The sequence below is a fragment of the Botryllus schlosseri genome, chromosome 3, assembly GCF_051294905.1.
Source record: "Botryllus schlosseri isolate E-star chromosome 3, Bs_hap1, whole genome shotgun sequence".
NCBI classification, from domain to species: domain Eukaryota; kingdom Metazoa; phylum Chordata; class Ascidiacea; order Stolidobranchia; family Styelidae; genus Botryllus; species Botryllus schlosseri.
Genome location: NC_137238.1, coordinates 20,177,348 through 20,195,838, shown reverse-complemented (window position 1 = coordinate 20,195,838; position 18,491 = coordinate 20,177,348). Strand labels below are relative to the sequence as shown.

General features: G+C 38.2%; 1 protein-coding gene and 3 long non-coding RNA genes across 4 annotated transcripts in view; 2 read left to right on the top strand and 2 right to left on the bottom strand.

Annotated features, from left to right (window-relative positions):
- LOC145436057 (uncharacterized) overlaps window positions 1–18,491 on the bottom strand; it is a 115,491-nt gene that overhangs the window by 62,323 nt on the left and 34,677 nt on the right. The window lies entirely within an intron of this gene.
- LOC145436012 (uncharacterized) lies at window positions 359–2,244 on the top strand. Its single transcript, XR_013914134.1, has 2 exons — window positions 359–1,075; window positions 1,801–2,244. It is a non-coding gene; the product is annotated as an uncharacterized LOC145436012 (long non-coding RNA).
- Window positions 1,090–4,681, bottom strand: LOC145436011 (uncharacterized). The gene is made up of 3 exons (XR_013914133.1): window positions 3,940–4,681; window positions 3,084–3,225; window positions 1,090–1,767 (listed from the first exon to the last, which is right to left on the bottom strand). It is a non-coding gene; the product is annotated as an uncharacterized LOC145436011 (long non-coding RNA).
- Window positions 6,032–17,817, top strand: LOC145436010 (serine/threonine-protein kinase/endoribonuclease ire-1-like). The gene is made up of 3 exons (XM_080313296.1): window positions 6,032–6,182; window positions 14,098–14,223; window positions 16,922–17,817. Exons 1-3 carry the CDS (start codon window positions 6,110–6,112, stop codon window positions 17,800–17,802), a joined length of 1,080 nt encoding a protein of 359 aa, XP_080169422.1. The 5' UTR covers window positions 6,032–6,109; the 3' UTR covers window positions 17,803–17,817.

Below are 18,491 nucleotides of genomic sequence, written 5' to 3'. Positions count from 1 at the left end.
TGACTTTAAGCTGAGCTTTGAGAGATGTATTTTCAATGGCGTATCTGTTAACTATGAATGAAGTCTGTAAAGAGGGACACAATATTCTAATATTTACTTGTCTCTTATGCACACATAATATGCCCGTGTATGGTGTTGACTTGAGATGCTGTTTCAGTCAGGGCTGTGGAGTATTAATCGGAATTTCGCTAATTTTTCCTCAATGGAGCCGGAGTTTCGAAATATGTTTAGTACCCTGTACTCCTTGGAGTCGAAGTCGCGGAAAAATACTGGCTGGAGTCGGGGTAGGAGTTAGTGGAAATGCTCCGACTCCAACTTCTTTATTATAATAGCAAGTGCTTTCGAAGGTCTCTTGAAATAGACACTTACGTGACCTTTGACACGAACCAATCAGGTTGCAGTAGGATGTAAACAAAGAACAAGCCCGGGCAAGCTTACTATGAGCTCTTATGGAAAAGGGTTGAAAAATATAGGTTTTTAGCAAAATTACATTGAATTGGGAATAGCTGGCTTTGGTGAATGGTAATAACGTAGAGCTAGTATGTATATGCAGTGTTATAACCTACAATAAGCATGAATGATGGCAAGCTCGCATCAGCATGGTATGTCCAAATGAATGAATTTCTGACAACTTTTCGGATGAAGCAACTATTGCTGTATTATCCTTAGTCGTATACTATAGGATTGTCGTAGCGAATAGAATGTATTAGAGGAATATTGAGTCAGGATATGTGTGGTATCCATTATGTGGCGTTATATGCGTTCTATTTATGGAATCGACATTTGTATATAGTAGTCTATAGTCTGTATCATTATCTAGCACATTATCTGTTACACTGGACACTTGTCTGCATATTCAATGATCATATTAATATGATATATGTTAGGCAACATGATCTGTTCCCGGCTGAAATCGTCATTTTTTGTTCTAGCTCGTGTATTGTATCTTTCAGGATAAATACTGTGCTAATAGCCTGCGTAACATGGAGATGGCTACCCAGACCGTTCCTGGTGTGCGCTTTTACCTTTCCCAGAGCCAATGACATGCATGGAAGAATGTAAAATCTGGATAAAGGCATGTGGACTTCCTTGTAGTCATCTGAATTCTCATTTTATTAAGAAAATGACATATCTATTATTGTACCAAAAATATTGAATCGTGACATAATCTAGAATCTAGATTAGTGGTTCCCAACATGGGCGATTTGGCGGTCTAGGGGGGCGAAAATGACGAAGGGGGCGAAAATGGACAAAGGGGGCGAAAATAGCGAAGGGGGCGATGACGCGTCAAAACGGCTGACATTTTTTTTTAATTTTTTTTTTAGTCAACCCACGGAAATTTAGTTACAAAAGTGTGTCAAATTAGACAGCGAGCCGAAAATTTGACCCTTTTTTTTAGTCAACCCGCCGGTGATTACAGGTTTGTATGCCCAATTTTCGGTACACAAAATTTGGGGGCGATGATCGGTATTGACCTTGAAAAGGGGGCGATAGGTCAAAAAGGTTGGGAGCCACTGATCTAGATGAAACAATTCTGTGTTTCAAAATGAGTCCAATCTGAAATGCAGTCACACTTGATGCCACAATCGACTTGGTGTGTGTCTCATTTTATTCCACTCCAGTTTTGTTGCTTGATGGTGTGTAATGTATTGGAATTGTTGAAAACAATATACTCAATAATGAGACGAATAGTTGAAATTGGTAGCGGTGATACGTTGTACGAGTCGACGAGTACGCTTTGATAGGTGCCTGCACAGCAGTATTGCTCTGTAAAATAAACATATTATATATTTTGTGCAGGCTTGATGGATATCTTTTATGAAGCTGCAGAAAGAGGAAGTCGATGGATAAAACGCAAGAAAATCAAATTTCTGGAAGAAGTATAGAAGCACAAAACAGTAAACTCGTCCAGGAAAATTACAAATTGGCGGACAATTATTGCTAGTGATGTTCAGTTCTCAGAGGAGCATCATAATGTCAAAAGATGCGGAGAAGCTGAAATTTTATGCTAGACTACATTAAATTCTTTCTGAATTGCCCGACTTATCCTACTGACGTCAAATTTATAGTATTGCTGTAAGCATAGTATTCAACCATTGGTTCAGCCATATGTAACTGCTTCATTAAATCGCGATTTGGCCATGTAGATATGTGGTTCTTAAAAATGCACCATTTGCATTCATTCATGATTTCTCAAATCTAGAATGATTATTGACTGTCAATAAATCACATACAACTTTGAAAGGATTGATGGATTGTGGTACACTTACTTTTGTGCAGGAACTATTTACAGGGAGCATTTAAGATCGAAATATTAGGTAAATATGTGGATTCGACAAGAAATGTAAGAAAATGATGGAGTTCAGCTATGGTGAGCCAGGCAATGCTATCATGGCAGAAAACGGATTCACCATTGAGTCTGAAATCAAGAAATTGAATCTAGATTTAAATATTCCTGCATGTGATTTACACACCTCCAAATGCCTGAGCCAGACTGTTCCACAACAAGAAAGATGGTGAGAGAACGTATTCATATTTCTTTTTTCTATACTATCTTCTTTACTTTCATTCAGTGTGCATGCCTCTTTACATCGCCTAGGCCAAGGTGGGTGTCAGATTCCATAGACTACTCCTTGTCGCTTCGACATCTTCCTGTCTTTTCATTGTATCGCATTTTTTGTGGTGTATTGAACTGATAAAATTGCTAATAAACCAATGATGATGATGATGATATTGAACAGCTGATCGGAAGAATCAAGGAGTATAAAATTTTGTCTGGTGTCATACTATGCAGCATTGTGTATCACAACTAACCAAATATATATGGACTAATTGCATACTCTAATTCAAGATTGAAAATTAAAAATGAATGACGCAACATATTCGGCAATTGTGAAAATTCAGTTCCATTGTCAGTCTGTACCAACAGTGCATGTCTAGATATTCCAGTGGTGTGCATTATTGAAGCTCATTCAGATGCCCAATTTGTTGAATGAACAATTCTCCAGATGAAAATGTTCTAGGATTATTTGTGTTTGATGGAATGTTATAAAACTGAAGACACCAGATACACCAAAATCTACCTTGTGGCAGGAGTTGATCGGTTGCGAGTACAGTGGAGAGATTGCTTGTCAATCACGATGGAGCTCACTGATGCTGATGCAAATCACAATGTAGTCCTTTTAGCTTCAGGTGCTGGATTGTCTTAATCAATGCATATTAGGGCTGTTCAAAAATCACCTTTTTTGCTGAATCTTGCTGGTTACTTGATTAAATCGTTATGTTGCCTTAAAAAACGACGCACACCAAATTTGAATTCATTCCAACCAATATTCGCGGATTTCGTAGAGTTTGAAAATTTTGAATTTGCCTAAAAATGCCCAAAATATATTTTTTAAATTTTCCTTCCAACCTTATGAAATTGTTGCGCTGTCTTCAAAAACGATGGAAACCAAATGTCACTCAATTCCAAGCTGCAGAAGCGGAGTTATTCAAGTTTTTTGATGATAATTCTGGGATGATCCACCAATCAAGGATAATCCCAGAATAATCAAAGAAAAACTGAAATAACTCCACTTCTACGGCTTCGAATTGAGTCAAATTTGTTTTGCATCGTTTTTGAAGACAGCGCAACAATTTCATGGGGTTGGCAGAAAAATTTGAAAATTTTTTTTTGCATTTTTAGGCAAATTCAAAATTTTCAAACTCTACGAAATCCGCGAATATTGATTGGAATGAATTCAAATTTGGTGTGCGTCGTTTTTTAAGGCAACCTAACAATTTAATCAAGTAACCAGCAAGATTCAGGAAAAAAGGTGATTTTTGAACAGCCCTAATGCATATGCATGAGAGCATATATCAGAGCCTAATATGAAAATAAATCATGGTTAAAATATCTATTGAAGGAGTCTCTGAAACAATGTCTTTTTCCTTACTTACCCTGTCTTACAAGTGCAAGACGAATCAATAATTGATTTTCCGAGAACGTGTATTTCCATTGAGTGTGTTATCTCACTTTTCCGCAAGTTGCCATAACATTGGCTGTTCACTAGAATATTGCTTCTAAAAAGAGTGGATTGTCTCCTCAATCTTTATCCCTAAATCGTGTGCATAGCGCTCCATGAAATACTTCGTAGCTTTCTCCGCGGTGTTAGAAGAAGATGCTGTTCCACTCAAATCCATAAATTCGATAGAATCTCCATAGCTTTCAAGTTTCATAATCAATACACAAAAATTGTGATGTGTGGCAGCAGCTATATTTTATAGTACATATATTTCTGAACATGAGATATGCTTGAAAATTTTGCTCGAGACCTGGAGCCTATGAAATCGTCAAAATATGCATTACCACAATCCTATAGTATAGTATACAACAATCGTCGCTTAATCAGAAAAGTTGTCAAAAACCCGTGCATTTGGACACAGCACGCTGGTGCGTACTTGCCACCATTCATGTTCATCCTAGATTAAAAGCTGCAACCACATACTAGCTCTACGCTATTACTATTCATTAAGGCCAGTCATCCCCAATTCAACGTAATCTTGCTTAAAACCTTCATTTTTCAACCTTCTCCCATAAGAGCTCATAGTAAGCTTGCCCGGGCTTGTTCTTTGTTTACATCCTGCTGCAACCTGATTGGTTCGTGTCAAAGGTCACGTAAGTGTCTATTACTCATAAAATAGAATAGGATTTGTATGTGCCAACAATCACTGAAATTAGAAACGATATTGATAAAATTTGACATTATTTGCAAATTGCAATTCAGATGCATAGAGAAAGAACATTGCAATATGCATCTTCCTGGCTAACGCAAAATTGCCGACACAGTCACTAATTGGTGCAATTTTTGGAATTATGCCATGATACTGTGAAAGAGAAATCGTTTGGTTTTGTAAGTGACAGCATCACTTGTTAAATTGATGCAAATATAACCAAACGCTACTTCCCACTTTACTAAATCGAAAATATTTCTACTATATAGCTCAGCTGCTTGGGTCAAACAAATCTTTAATAAAGAGTGCTAGAGTTCTAGATATCCCTGGAGTGCAAGTATAGCCCAAGTCCATTAGTACTTGACTAAGTGCATGTAGACATATGCTATTTGACTAAGACTCCCGAAATTTCGATTCTGACCACCGTTTATTAGTACTGAGAGTGTGTGTGCTTGTCATCAGGATAGTATGTAGTGAGAAAATTTGTACATCTCTGTATTAGTTGCTGACTCAGACTGAAAAGCTACTGCACTCTTATTCTTTTACCCACATTTTAATTATACAGTATGGCATATCTATCATGTTTGGATAGTTCATACATATTAGAAAATATCCGAGGCTCGTCTATGTTATAATAGGGTGACCATGACCGTACATCCTCCTTTAGGAGGATTTGTCCTCCTTTTGAAGGTTTTTGAAAATGTACGCCTAAATGTACTCCTTTTTGGCAATTCGTCAGATTCGAGTGAAAATGGGCATAAATGACACTAAACAGGAAATATGCGGTTCGAACGTATGCGACGACCTTTTTCAGTCAACCAGCGCCCTGAACCAGAACTTGAAATCATTAAACCATCACAGTGACGTATATATTTCGAAGAAAATTTGCAGTAGGACTACTGTCGGAGTTCTGTGAGGAAAATAGTCGGAGTTGGTATATTGGCAATGTCTGGAGTTGGAGTCGGTGGTAAGATTTATCGACTCCACAGCCCTGGTTTCAATGTATGGTCTGGTCTCTGGATGATACCGCATCATATTGTCTCGACTGATGGCGATACTCAGCAATTGGAATCAGGGAATAGCCTATGAAATTGATAGTTTAACAAGTCCGTCTCATGAGGTATGTTATCAGTAACAGAAATATTAGTCGGCTAGTCGAATCTTAAAAGCAATTGGCATATTAATTGAAGAGTATTATAAACAAGAAGTGCAAGTGTACAGCAATGGTTTTGGTAAGTACTTTCAATTCCTTGTTTACCGTGACTATTTTGAATAATTATTTCAATGACCTAATGATTGCACAATTTTTTGCAGTGAAGTATTAGGCATAGTGCATTGAAACACGAGTAAGCCTATTTGCAGTTAACGTACATATTTTTGACCTTTAAGAATAAGCATGACGGAAGAGAGCATCGACGATTTTCATGCAGAAGCATCTTCAAATTATGAGCACACGGAGTCGCATGCTGGTAATCCTCAAATTCTATATGTTCATTGACTACTAAAGATTACACGGCCAAGGCGCACTTGGTTATTTAAAAATGTGCGATAGAAGATGTAGCTCTCATTTCAGAAAATATTTCACCTAAAGGTCTTAGTGACGGTGTGCGAAAATTTAAATTTTCCGACTCTTTGTTAGCAGACAAGATATATCATCTGCCATATATCACCCAATTGTTATGGCGGTTTCACCAATGAAAGTGATATAGATCTACCCCAGTGCAACTCGCGGCTTTAGGAAACAAAGGTAATTATAGTTTGGCAATCTTTATAAACTTGCAGAAGTGAGCAGTCTTGCGACAAACACTCGAGTAAGGAGAACCTCATTGGGCACTCAGAAAAAGAAGAAGTTGGCTACTGATTACCTTGGGGTTTCTGGGTTGCAAAAAGATATATAAAACGTAAATATTACCAGCTTGTAAAAATTGGTCTAGTTCAAAGTCATTCATTCCAGTGAGATGCCACTAAAAGTTAATTCCTGTGAAAAAAACCTTATACGAGCTGACCACTAATCTCCAAACCCCACCAAACAGAAATACCCCCGTCCCCCTCACGGACTCATTAGTAACAGACGACACACACTGAACGCAACATAAGTTTAAGGACACCCAAATGTCTTTTACTCAACTGAACTTTATTTAAGTTATCCCCAAAAGAATTGTCATTTACATTAGACACTGAAATAAGTTTGCACACTGTCTATTTCAGTGCTCTTCAACCTTTTTCGTCGCCGTACACCCATTTCACGTTTACTCGAAACTCGTAAACCCCTGACCCCTGACCACATAACACACTGATTCCGTATTGTAAGCCTAATTCCGGGGTGTTCAACCTTCTTGTTATTCACAGCGGTACTTCGATTACACATAACAAACTGCCGCATTTCGGCTGAGAGTTGTCATGGCCTCATGTTTTATTGGCTACTGTGAACTTCGCACCCCGGAGAGATCTTGTGGTGAGAGAAAAAACCGGGGATATTTATAGAAAATGGTGGTGTTTTAAAAAAAGGAGAATTCTTCAAAAGATGGTGTTCCAAGTTCCAACCGATTGATCAGGTTAAATGTATGCACGAGTAGAGATATATATTTTCAATGGTCAGATCTTCTTCGTTTTGGTGACTTCTTCATTTGCATATTCAAAACTAATTTGTACAACACCGCAGCCCGTAAGCAAATATAACAGCGGAAAGAGAGACATCGAGGTATCTTGACCTTAATTATCAATTCGAGGATCGTTATCAAGAAAAAGCAAGGTGCGCGCGCAGATCATACTACAGCACAGGGGTGGGGATCTTGTCATTTTGCGCTCAAATACGAACACTGGAATAGTTTAGATACGCAAATGAATTATAGCCTGTTGCCGTTTGTATTAATTGTTCAGCCTGCTTCTGCACATGATCTGGTTTAATTTTGTTTTAAATCAATATGATATCTACTGTCTGCCAATATGGTGTAGTATTTTTGGTGTGGGAGATGGTAAAGACCAATTAACGCTCAAGCTTGTGCGATTGCATCTCGTGAATAACAGTAGGCTTACCATATTTTGGAAATCTAAAAAGAGGACACTTTTTCAGAAATTTGAAACTTGCAGAACTGGAGAAAAATTCTCAAAAACCGGTGAATTTTTCCCACTTTGTTATCGGTTGACTAAAAAAAAGGGTCATCTATCCGCTCAGAGCTCAAAATACCGCTTTTCTCTCCGCATTGCTAGGTGGATGACTAAAAAAAGGTCATCTTTTCGCTCATAGTAAATTAGACGTTTTTAACTTCGAAATACCCGCCGGAGCGTCACTTCTGTGCTAATTTACGGCATATCACTCGCAATTTGCTCTAAATGTGACTTAAAGTTTCAAAAAAGAGGACAAAATCTCAAAAAAAGAGGACAAAAGGGCGTCCTCCGAGGACACTTTCAAAAAAGTCGAAAAAGAGGACAAATCCTCTTAAAAGAGGACGGGATGGTAACCCTGATAACAGTGGCCCGGTGACAATTGCGAATTGTCCAGGCCAAGACTATAACTTCTCGTCATTACAACATTACATCGAACATTGCTAGGATGCTAGCACTATCACGCGCCGCGAGTCCCGGAGCGGCCTAATTTTCCTAGCCTCCAATGGTTTTACTACTGGCCAAGCGCATTAAAACATGACAATCAGCAGATGCACCAGAGGCCCGAGACACGAAAAGACTGTAAACCTAACCACAACCGAACTAAATCATCGCAAATTGGATCAATACATCTAATCACGAATGAGCATTGACGAATTATACTGAAATGACAGGGATATCCTTGCTAAGATAATAACAGAGGGATAGTTGAGCTTGGGTACGGGGGATATTGGACACCGATTACCCCCTCCCTGTTTACGCCCCTAAGCGTATAAAAGTTTTTAACTGTAGCAGCAGAAAACTCCCACACGCTTACTATTTATGCACCAAAATCGCGAGTATACATGTTAAGAAAAGTGAACCGGACTCCTCGAGGAGAGCGCCAAAAAACTTTCAACCTAGAAAATTAATGTCATCCGTGATGTTCGTTGTTTCATATACATTACTGTCAAATATCTATCCATTCTTGACCCACGTGATCAGTTTAACCGATAGAGCTGATGAGGGTGCATTCGAAATTTTGGTCATAAAATTAATAATGATGCATCTTCCGGTTTTTATTAAGCACTTTGTTGCATGTTGTTATTTTTGACCCCTCATCAGGATTGTAAGCATAGTCGAAATATATATTGAAATCGGCCAAAAACCTTCATTAGTGAGATGCACCCGATTCCGACTTTTATATTTCTTTATGGGGTGCATCATTTTCCTCCGCGGTCCGCATTTGTAGGGTGGGACTCAGGTGACATTATTAGGCTATATTAAAAAAACGAAAAATCCAAGTCACCCTGCCCACGTGTTCATTAACCGATATAATAGCTGATACAGGAGTTGTCTTCGAAAATTTTAGTCACAAAATTAATGATAATTAGGGCGATTTTTTTTGACATGTCAAAAAAAGTCAAAATTAGGTCAAAATTGTAGCGTTAGGTCAAAATTTGTCAAAATTGTTTACAAAGTCAAACATTTTTTGACCTCTGAATTTCGTTTGTATCGTAGATTTTGCGCTGTCGGTGAACTTATCACTTGATATTTCACAGCTTGCAGCCTACTTTATAGGCCTACCGTTGTAAACAACCCATCGTCTGCTCATTGTGAATCATAAACGCTCAAATGAAACAAATAGTGACATGGTTTTATGGTCAACGTACCGCAATATCCTAACTGATGCAAGACTGCTTGGACATTGCATGATTCTTATATCAACAAGCGCAAGCTGAAAAATTGTGATACAGGCAACATTGTCAGAATGAAGCAACACGGTGTGTCACCAGCAGTGTGCACACAACTTCAGTGTTGTCAGCCAAACACCGCTGCTGTTTAACGTTCTTTCTCCATTCTTGGCAGGCTACTTAGTAAGGACAAACACTTTCTACCCGAGAATGTTGGAAAGTAAGGTATCTTTCGTTCGTTGTACTACAACAAATTTTAATTATTTCCAACTGCTGTAATTCTTCATAGGGCCAGATTTCGGTAAAATACTAGTTTTTTCATGTGCTTCTTGGAGGTACAGAACTTCAATATACAATTGAATAGTATATTCATATTGAAACGAACCAGAATATTTTCGGCTGACACTCGTCAGGGGTAATCGTCTGCAACTAGTAGAGAATTGGAAAGAACATGGTATATCAACAATCGTATCACAAAATATGAGGTCACCAGCATGAAAGAGAGAGCGTTCAATGAACTATTTTTAGGTGGTAGACGAACTCCTTTTGTTGACAGAGTTTTGGTTGGTGTATTTTGATAAAAGTCGACTCCAAGTCACACAAATGACGTCATATTTTGTGATACGATTGTTGATATACCATGTTCTTTCCAATTCTCCACTAGTTGCTGACGATTACCCGTGACGACTGTCAGTCGAAAATATTCCGGTTCATTTCAATACGAATATACTATTCAATCGTTTTTTCATGTAAAAAATTGCTAGTTTTTGTGGCCAAAACGTTTTTTCAGGCCAATCTACTTTGTAAGGATAGACAGTTCCAACCAGAAATGAAGATAAGTAGTACAATTTTGGCAATATGTGCGCAAACACCTAATTTGCATACGTAAGGTCAAAATTTGGTCAAATTTCAGTTTTTTTAGGTCAAAAAAAGTCAAAATTTAGATTTTTTAGGTCAAAATCTTCCGTTTTTTAGGTCGAAAAAAAATCGCCCCAATGATAATGCATCTTCCATTTTTATTGATCAATTTGTTGCATGTTAATATTTTTGGCCTCCCATCAGGATTGTAGCAGTGTTGGGATCAAGTCATTACCTTCGAGTCACGAGTCATCTCGAGTCATTGCACATTTTGACTTGAGTCACGTCAAGTCAGTCGATTTTCGAAAGTGACTCGAGTCAACTCAAGTCACTCGTTTTTTGCAGGTGACTCGAGTCACGTCGAATTGAATTTCGAAGTATGAGTGATGATTCAAAGTCATTACATCTTGCTCGCTGCGTGAGGTAAAGATTAATAGGCCTTTTATCTTGAAATGAATGTAAAGTTAAATACATGCAAAAAGGTGTTGTAGCCTATCACTCACGCACACGTAGAACTGCTAATAAAATACATGAGTAACTGTATAGCTTCATGTTACTGTATGTTTTTATCATCCGAAATTGAGGATCGCACACGATGCCACAAGAATTTGAAACAAATTGATATCGTGCGATACATAACCGACCCATCTACACATCCGTGATAATATAAACGCATAAACTATATTCGTTCGATTTAAATTGTACAAGAGGTTTGGTAAAGGTAAGCGCTGCACAATGTAAGCACAGAGCCGTCTAAGAAACAGATACGTTGCTATTAGAATAATAATCTACTACTCTACTACTACAACAGCAACGTAAGCTGTGATCATTTCGTTTGCGGTCAATTTATTTGTGATGTAACAATGGAGGATCAGTAAAACGTACTATCAGTGAATGACTGGTTGCTCTCATAAGTGACACCGGCGTATCGCGAACAATCCAAACATACACAATATGCAGAGATTTATTCGACACAGTTTACTTGATGACTTGAAATTGGCTTGTAATTTTGCTCCAAGTCACGAGTCAATCCACGTTTCTGAAGCGTTAAGTCATATCAAGTCATTTTTGCAAAGTGACTCGAGTCAAGTCATACGAAAAAGTTGACTCGAGCCAAGTCATGACTCGAGTCATCCCAACACTGGCTGTATCTCGACTGGTAATATTTTCGCTTTACACAGAAATTTATATTGCAGCATTACCAGCATGTATACGGTAAATTTCGTTTGAAGGTCATCCATTTATACATATTTTGTTTCAGAGTCATTGAAATACATACTAGTACTATACGCTCCTTGAAATCACACACAGCCAAATAATTCTTGATAAATAACCGTGAAAAGTTGAAATACAAGGTCGTCAATTAAGTATTTTCATTGATGCCGGTTGGCGCCGACGGACTTTTGTGCAACATTTAGCGCCCCAGTACTCTCGTGACATTGAGCTTATTAGTCAGACGATTTGTCATAGTTGAATGACTTCGTATAATAAAAGATGCAGACACCCCATCTGAGTGGTACACCCTAGGGCAGGAGTCGGGGACCTTTTTCGACCGCAGACCTATAGTGACCCAATATTTTCAATTGTAACTCTCAAAGAGCCATACATACCAATCAACTGTTAGGTCAAAATTCAAAACTCATGACGCATTGGTAGCCCTAATATATGGGATGAATTCGTAATGAGCGCTATCCTTGTCTGCCCACATATGTAGGTGGAGCCAAACATGGTCACTACAGCAATACATACCCACTGCAGGGTGTACGTGATACGTCAGCGGCGTGAGGTTCATGTGAGGCAGTAGCCTACTTCACATCACGTCAGGGATGAGAGAGGGGAAATTGTGAAACCGTCATGATTATTGGTATTATCTACCGATGCTTATGAATAACTCGATTATATACATTTTTACCTTCAAAATCACGGAATTTTCATAATTATTGTTCAAAAGTAAAGCGCGAAAGGAGACTTAAGGCACAGATGAGGCACAGATGGCCAAGCCTCACCTGTGATAGCGCAACTCGGCGTAAATAGCTTAGAATTTATAAACAATGATATTGATCAAATATAAGTGTCGCGCTGATTACGAAAATCTAAATATTGATTAACTTCTCTAGTATTCGGCGTAACAACGCTGCGCTACACGCAAACATTTTCTCGGCGGTGCTAGAAAGCTACCTACCAATAAATAACATGGATAGCCATGGATTAGTAATTGTGAATGTCACTTCCAAGGCACTTCTTGGTTACCGCACTATCTTGACCTCTCAAAGACAAGTTGATGCTTCCACGAGAATAATTATTCGAGCAGTCATGAAAATTTACAAACAAGTTGCTGCAATATTGATACATTGGTTCCGGACCACGACCCTAGGTTGTATGATACACCTGGTTGAAGAACCCTGGTCTATACTTGGTTCTTATCATCATTGTCTAGTTCAGTGGTTCTCAACCGGGGGTCAGCAAAGCATATTTAGGGGTCCGCGAAACTTTTTTTTAAAATGACTGATATAACCTAATTTGTAAATATTTTTAATTAGCAAAAGCATGAGACAGTTTTGCTTCATAATTGCTAAAACGTCAGTACTTACATCATTAAAATGGTCGTCTGAGATAAAATATCCTACAGCGCAAACTCATTATAATTGCCAAATTGCCAATAGCCTACTGACACAAACACATTGCTGGCTAGAAACGTTTCGTTGGGGCCGTTTGAAATGGAAATTCCTGAATGTTTTCCTGATCCGTCCCACTGAAGGGATTGAAACCTTGCCACGAAATCCACTTTTTACTGTGATATACATAACCACTATTCCAGAATAACTTCAAGATGAGATGCTTGATAAAAATGACTAGGCTGGACGTTATATGTTCATTAAAAACTCAATGTTGGTTCCATATATGTTGCGATCACATCAAAAGGTGTCGTCGGAAGCGTTACGCGTTAGTATTACATTCGTCAGCGCCTATTTTGTGAAAATATTGTCGACACTCGTTCATACCAAATCGAAGACGCGGATTTAAATACAGCTGCAAAAATCGCTTCGAAATAATAAAATTCCACACTCTATTTCTGCATATAGTATGATGTTATTTTCTCGTAAAGTCATTTTGTGGATGTTTCTCACTAGCCTACGGTTAATAGTTGCACCAGACAGAAGACGGTTGCACGATAATTGAGCTAATTTTGAACAAAAAGTTGAGGGGGTCCGCAGGGGTCTGTGACAGTCCAAAATGGGGTCCGTGCAGACAAAAAGGTTGAGAACCACTGGTCTAGTTGATTTGAAAGAATATTCCTTCTATAAATAATGAGGCTGAATTATTATTTCAATTGCAAATCCTCGTTCAAAATTTAAAATGTCTTTTATATCATCCTCACTGTCTCATGTCAAAATTCATATCTGTTACTTACACAGGAATGAGATTTCAAAACAATGACTCGCAAATATGTGTAAAGTAACCTGTTATTTGACTTCAAGCTAAACTAGCATGTCTTGCACTTGAACCAAATTTAATTTTTTGTCAACCTTGTTCATGGTTCTTCACATCTCAATCATGTATTTCTTATTCATATATTTGTTTTACCTGTTTTTCTAAAGGAACCTGAGAAGCTGCTCTGAAAATACTAGATGTAGGAATCACATAACATATGCTAGTTCAAAGTAGGACTAAGGCCCTTACATTATGACATGACTTCAAGTAGACCAGACAACTAATAGCATATAATACCTAATAACTTTTGTTCTAGCTACATTAGCTGTTGGTGAAAATGTTGTTCAAAGTTTTGCCAACAGTGAAATCAATGTGATTTCGGGAAACCAGATCGTCTGTAATGTCACATACATGTCAACAGCGGCGAATGAAAGTCACAAAGGTGAGTAATTCTGATACAATCATTTTTGATAACACCTTTTGATTTAGCGTTGAAACAGATCATTTGTTTATACTCTCATTCTGTATACATGCGTCATACTTGCATGTTGTTTATCTGTAGCCCATGTTCAGTGATTGATTTAGAGCAGTGGTTCTCGACCGGGGGAGATCCGCAAAACATCCAAATTTGCAAACTGGTTGATAACCTAATTCGTATTTTTTTAATTAGAGAAATCACGAGGAAGTTTCGCTTCATAACTGCTAAAACTTCAGGACACACATAAACAGAGTTTACCATCCATCCGAGAAGAAATATTCTACTGTGCAAACTCATTTAAATTGCCAAATTGCCGATGGTGATACAATCATGTTGCAAGCCTACTGATACAAGCATGTTGTTGATTGATCTTTTGTTGCGGTTTTGGAAAAGATTTGTTTACAAGAATCTGCTTTCTCTTGTGGTATACATTACCGATATTCCAGAATAACCCCAAGATGAGCTGCTCGATAGAAATGACTAGACAGGGCATTATATGTGACTTAAAAATCTGTTTCTCAATTTTGGTGCCATATCTGTTGCCATCTTACCCAAGACTTTTGTTGGAAATGTTATGCGCTATTAAATGAATTTTCGGTATTCATTCATATGAAATCAACGGGGCGAATTTTCAAGACACGACCGTGTATATCAAGAAATGCAGCTACACAATTCGCTTCCAATCTGATAAAAAGTCTTCCAAATTTCTACAAAAATAGTATGATGTTATTTTCAAGAAAAGCCACTTTGTTGAACACTGTTAAAAACTAGCCTACAATTGATATTTGCAGAAGACAGATGTCAGTTGCACGATAATTGATCTAAATCTTGAAGGGGATCCGTGGGGGTCCCGAAGACAAAAAGGTTGAGAACCGCTGGTTTAGAGGCTATTTTATGCAGGGTGTGATCAGACCAGTTGACCCAACCCAGAGTCATATCGAGCACACCCTGTCCTACACCGTTAAGTTAATTGTTATAATTTCATGTGCCAATGCTATTTTCTCTGCGGTTGGACGAATCAATAAATATTTCTTTCTCTCACTCTCTTTTCCAAGTTTTTTCAACCATTATCTCTTCATTGTACGAAAATCTTGTGGTGTCTTGAAATGATGAAATTATTTTAAAAAACCAAGCTGATTATGATGATCATACCATTTTACCTAATATTATGCCTCCAATATTTTATGTCGCGAAATGGTTCCGATGGTAGTTTTAAAATTATTTTATGGTAGGGTTGCCATACGTCCGGAATTTTCCGGACATGTCCAGAATTTCATCGTTAATACTGCGTCCGGGAGAAATTTCTAAAAGATGCCTAAATGTCCGGAATTTCGAAGGCTTGAAGTAAGCTCATAATTTTTTCGTAAATCAACAAGAACAGTATTATTTTTGAGCAGATTTATACTACATGAAATTTTTCTTCGCGCTGCGCGCGATTTAGTATCGCGTATATTGGTTTTGACATGGAGACTTCGAACCTCGCAAAAACTGCGATCAAAAATAAATATAAATAACATTCCTTTACAGGAATAAGTCTAATTGTAATCGAAATTACAAGATAACGGTATATTCATAGAGTCGGTTTAGGCCGTTTCGATGCTTCATTCAAAGATAGTGGTACTAAACCGGGGGGTCGTTTTCCTTTATTTTGGGGTTCGCGAAGATTTGGGACGTAATCAGCTTCCAAAAGAGGCCGTGACTAAGTCCGGGAAAATGTGACGACCTTTAATTAGTAATCAGCTTATATAATTTTGAACTGGGCCTCGGAACATTTTCAAATTGGAAATGGAGTCCCGACCTTAAAAGGTTGGAAGCCACCAGATTTGCGGTGTTTATATAGCTCAGTGGTGCAGTACGCACCGGCATTAGGCTGATGAATAATCTTATCGGTATGACATGAACGTGAACATGACTTAACGATGTACAACTATGCTCCTTGCATTTTCGAAGTCGTCATCCTCCACCAGCTCTACCGCTAACTCTGATCGTGAGGATCAAAATTATGTAGTAATATGGAGAAGAACCAATATTATTGACCTAATTCATTCAAATCATTTAACGACTAGCTGCATACACAAACCAAATGCATATAGTAAGCCCCCAGAAGTTGCATCGATTACCCTACGATGGGTCCAAGATCAGTGTTTATTTGGGCTGGAGGAGGGTGAAAATAATGTGGCTTCTGTCCTGGTTACAACTTACAACACACATACACATACTCCTTAACTGGATTGTGACCGCCTCTAGTCGACAGACAACGCTTTGCTGGTACGACGTCATATTGATCGACAATGTTCTCATAACTCATTTTGAAATCTGCTAGTGGGCGCTTAAGAGCATCCGGAATTAGTTTCACAAAAATATGGTAACCATATTTTATTGTAGCCCACTTCCGATTCACCTAGGCAGATTGATAATGAGAATTGGTACTACTGCCAAGCTTCGGTATTTGTTGGTTCAATATTATGTTGTTTTCTTATTATAACATGATTGGCATTCAATATTGCTTACAATTTTCAAATTGATATGCTTTATGTTGTGGTTACCCACCCAAATCAGTTACAGTAAAGATGAATAACCTTTCTATGCCTCAAAAATTATTGTAGATTATGAAAAATATAGCTCAATATATTTTTCAACGCAACATATTTCTCCACTTAAGGTCGGTTCGGGAAGTCGAACTCAATTATCACATTACCTGAACGTATTGGAGGAGACACCAAATTATACAAAGGAAGATGCTACAAGAGAAATATAGATCTAGCTATCAAGATAATGGACAAGTGTGCGGAAAATGAAAGAGAAGCAAAATTACTTCCCAATCTAGACCACGAAAACATTGTCAAAGTATTGGAAGTAGGGGATTTGCCGGGTATCATACCACAAATATTCATTGCAATGGAGCTCTGTCCTTGGAACTTGACAGACTATATTACGAATAATGAGCATTTACCTTTCGATTTCCAAAAATCCTATAGTTTTTCAAAACAACTAGTCACAGCTGTTGTCTATTTACACGAGAAACACATAGTCCATCGTGATCTAAAGCCCTGGAACATTCTCATATCAAAATGCGGTGAAAAAATAAAAGTAACAGATATGGGTTTGAGTAGAACTGTCGCCGTGGGACAGACTGCAACGACAGTAACTCCTATACTTGCTGGATCAAATGGTTTCAAAGCGCCGGAGACATATCAAATTGATGCTACATATCATTTTAGTTCTGATATTTTCCCACTCGGCATCAACATCTATTTCATTTTCTCGAGTGGAAAGCATCCCTTCGGAGACGATCCCCATCATTGGGTTAGCAATATAAAAAAGAACAAAAGGGCCGATCTGTCTCAAATCCGAACATCAGAGCCGAAAAGGAGTCAACTTGTAGCATTACTTGAGAATATGCTCAAGAAGAATGGTCGAAACAGACCATCGGCCAAAGAAGTACTTCAAAATGACTTTTTCAGCGGTGAGTTAATTTTCCGTGTCATCATGATTATTGCAGTGGTGAATGGGGTTGCAAGCTTACTGGTCACTCAGTTCTAGCCGATATCCATAACATGTTGTATAAAGTAGATATGATTTGCTTGCAGCGATGGCCGGAGTAGTAAGGATTGCTAGTCAAATAGAACTAATGTCATTAATTTCTACTCGTTACGTGTAAAAGTAGCGGTTTTCAAAATATATAGCGAAATAACTACGGTACTACAAGTAGGAGTAATAATGAACAACGTCTGAAAGAATTCCAATAGTTTTCTGAAGTAAATTTAGTCGAGGCATTCTGTGGTCAGTCAGTCAAAGATGGCCACTTTCGAATTGAATCAAACATCTTTATGCCTGACGCAAACTGACTAATACACAAAAAGTTTTTGAGACACAAGGCAATTCTACACCTACTCGTGTAGATTTTGTCGACTTGTGCTACTTACTCAAATAGTTATGTTTCAAGACTGATTTGTCCGTTTGAATATGAAGTAGTGGTGGCATACACTTGCATCGCTTTTGCAAGTGAAATTGATGTAAAACTTCGTATCATGGTAACAGAATATAATTTCCAGGATATAAATGTATTTTTGGTGTGTCAGTCACTTCGTTGTTACTCGTGATAACCAGGGCTTTGGAGCCCCGGAGTAGTGCGTTTACAGCGGAGCCGGAGCTCTACATAAAATTCAAGTGGAGCTGGAGCCGGAGCTGGAGCCGGTTGTTTGAACGGTAGCTCCGGCTCCGATGTATTT

What these genes read in the sequence shown, in the direction of transcription:
- LOC145436010 (XM_080313296.1), top strand. Translation starts at nt 6,110, where the DNA reads ATGACGGAAGAGAGCATCGACGATTTTCATGCAGAAGCATCTTCAAAT. An exon ending in GCACACGGAGTCGCATGCTG is followed by an intron (nt 6,183 to 14,097) that starts GTAATCCTCAAA and finishes CTTTTGTTCTAG; the next exon opens with CTACATTAGCTGTTGGTGAA. An exon ending in GGCGAATGAAAGTCACAAAG is followed by an intron (nt 14,224 to 16,921) that starts GTGAGTAATTCT and finishes TCTCCACTTAAG; the next exon opens with GTCGGTTCGGGAAGTCGAAC.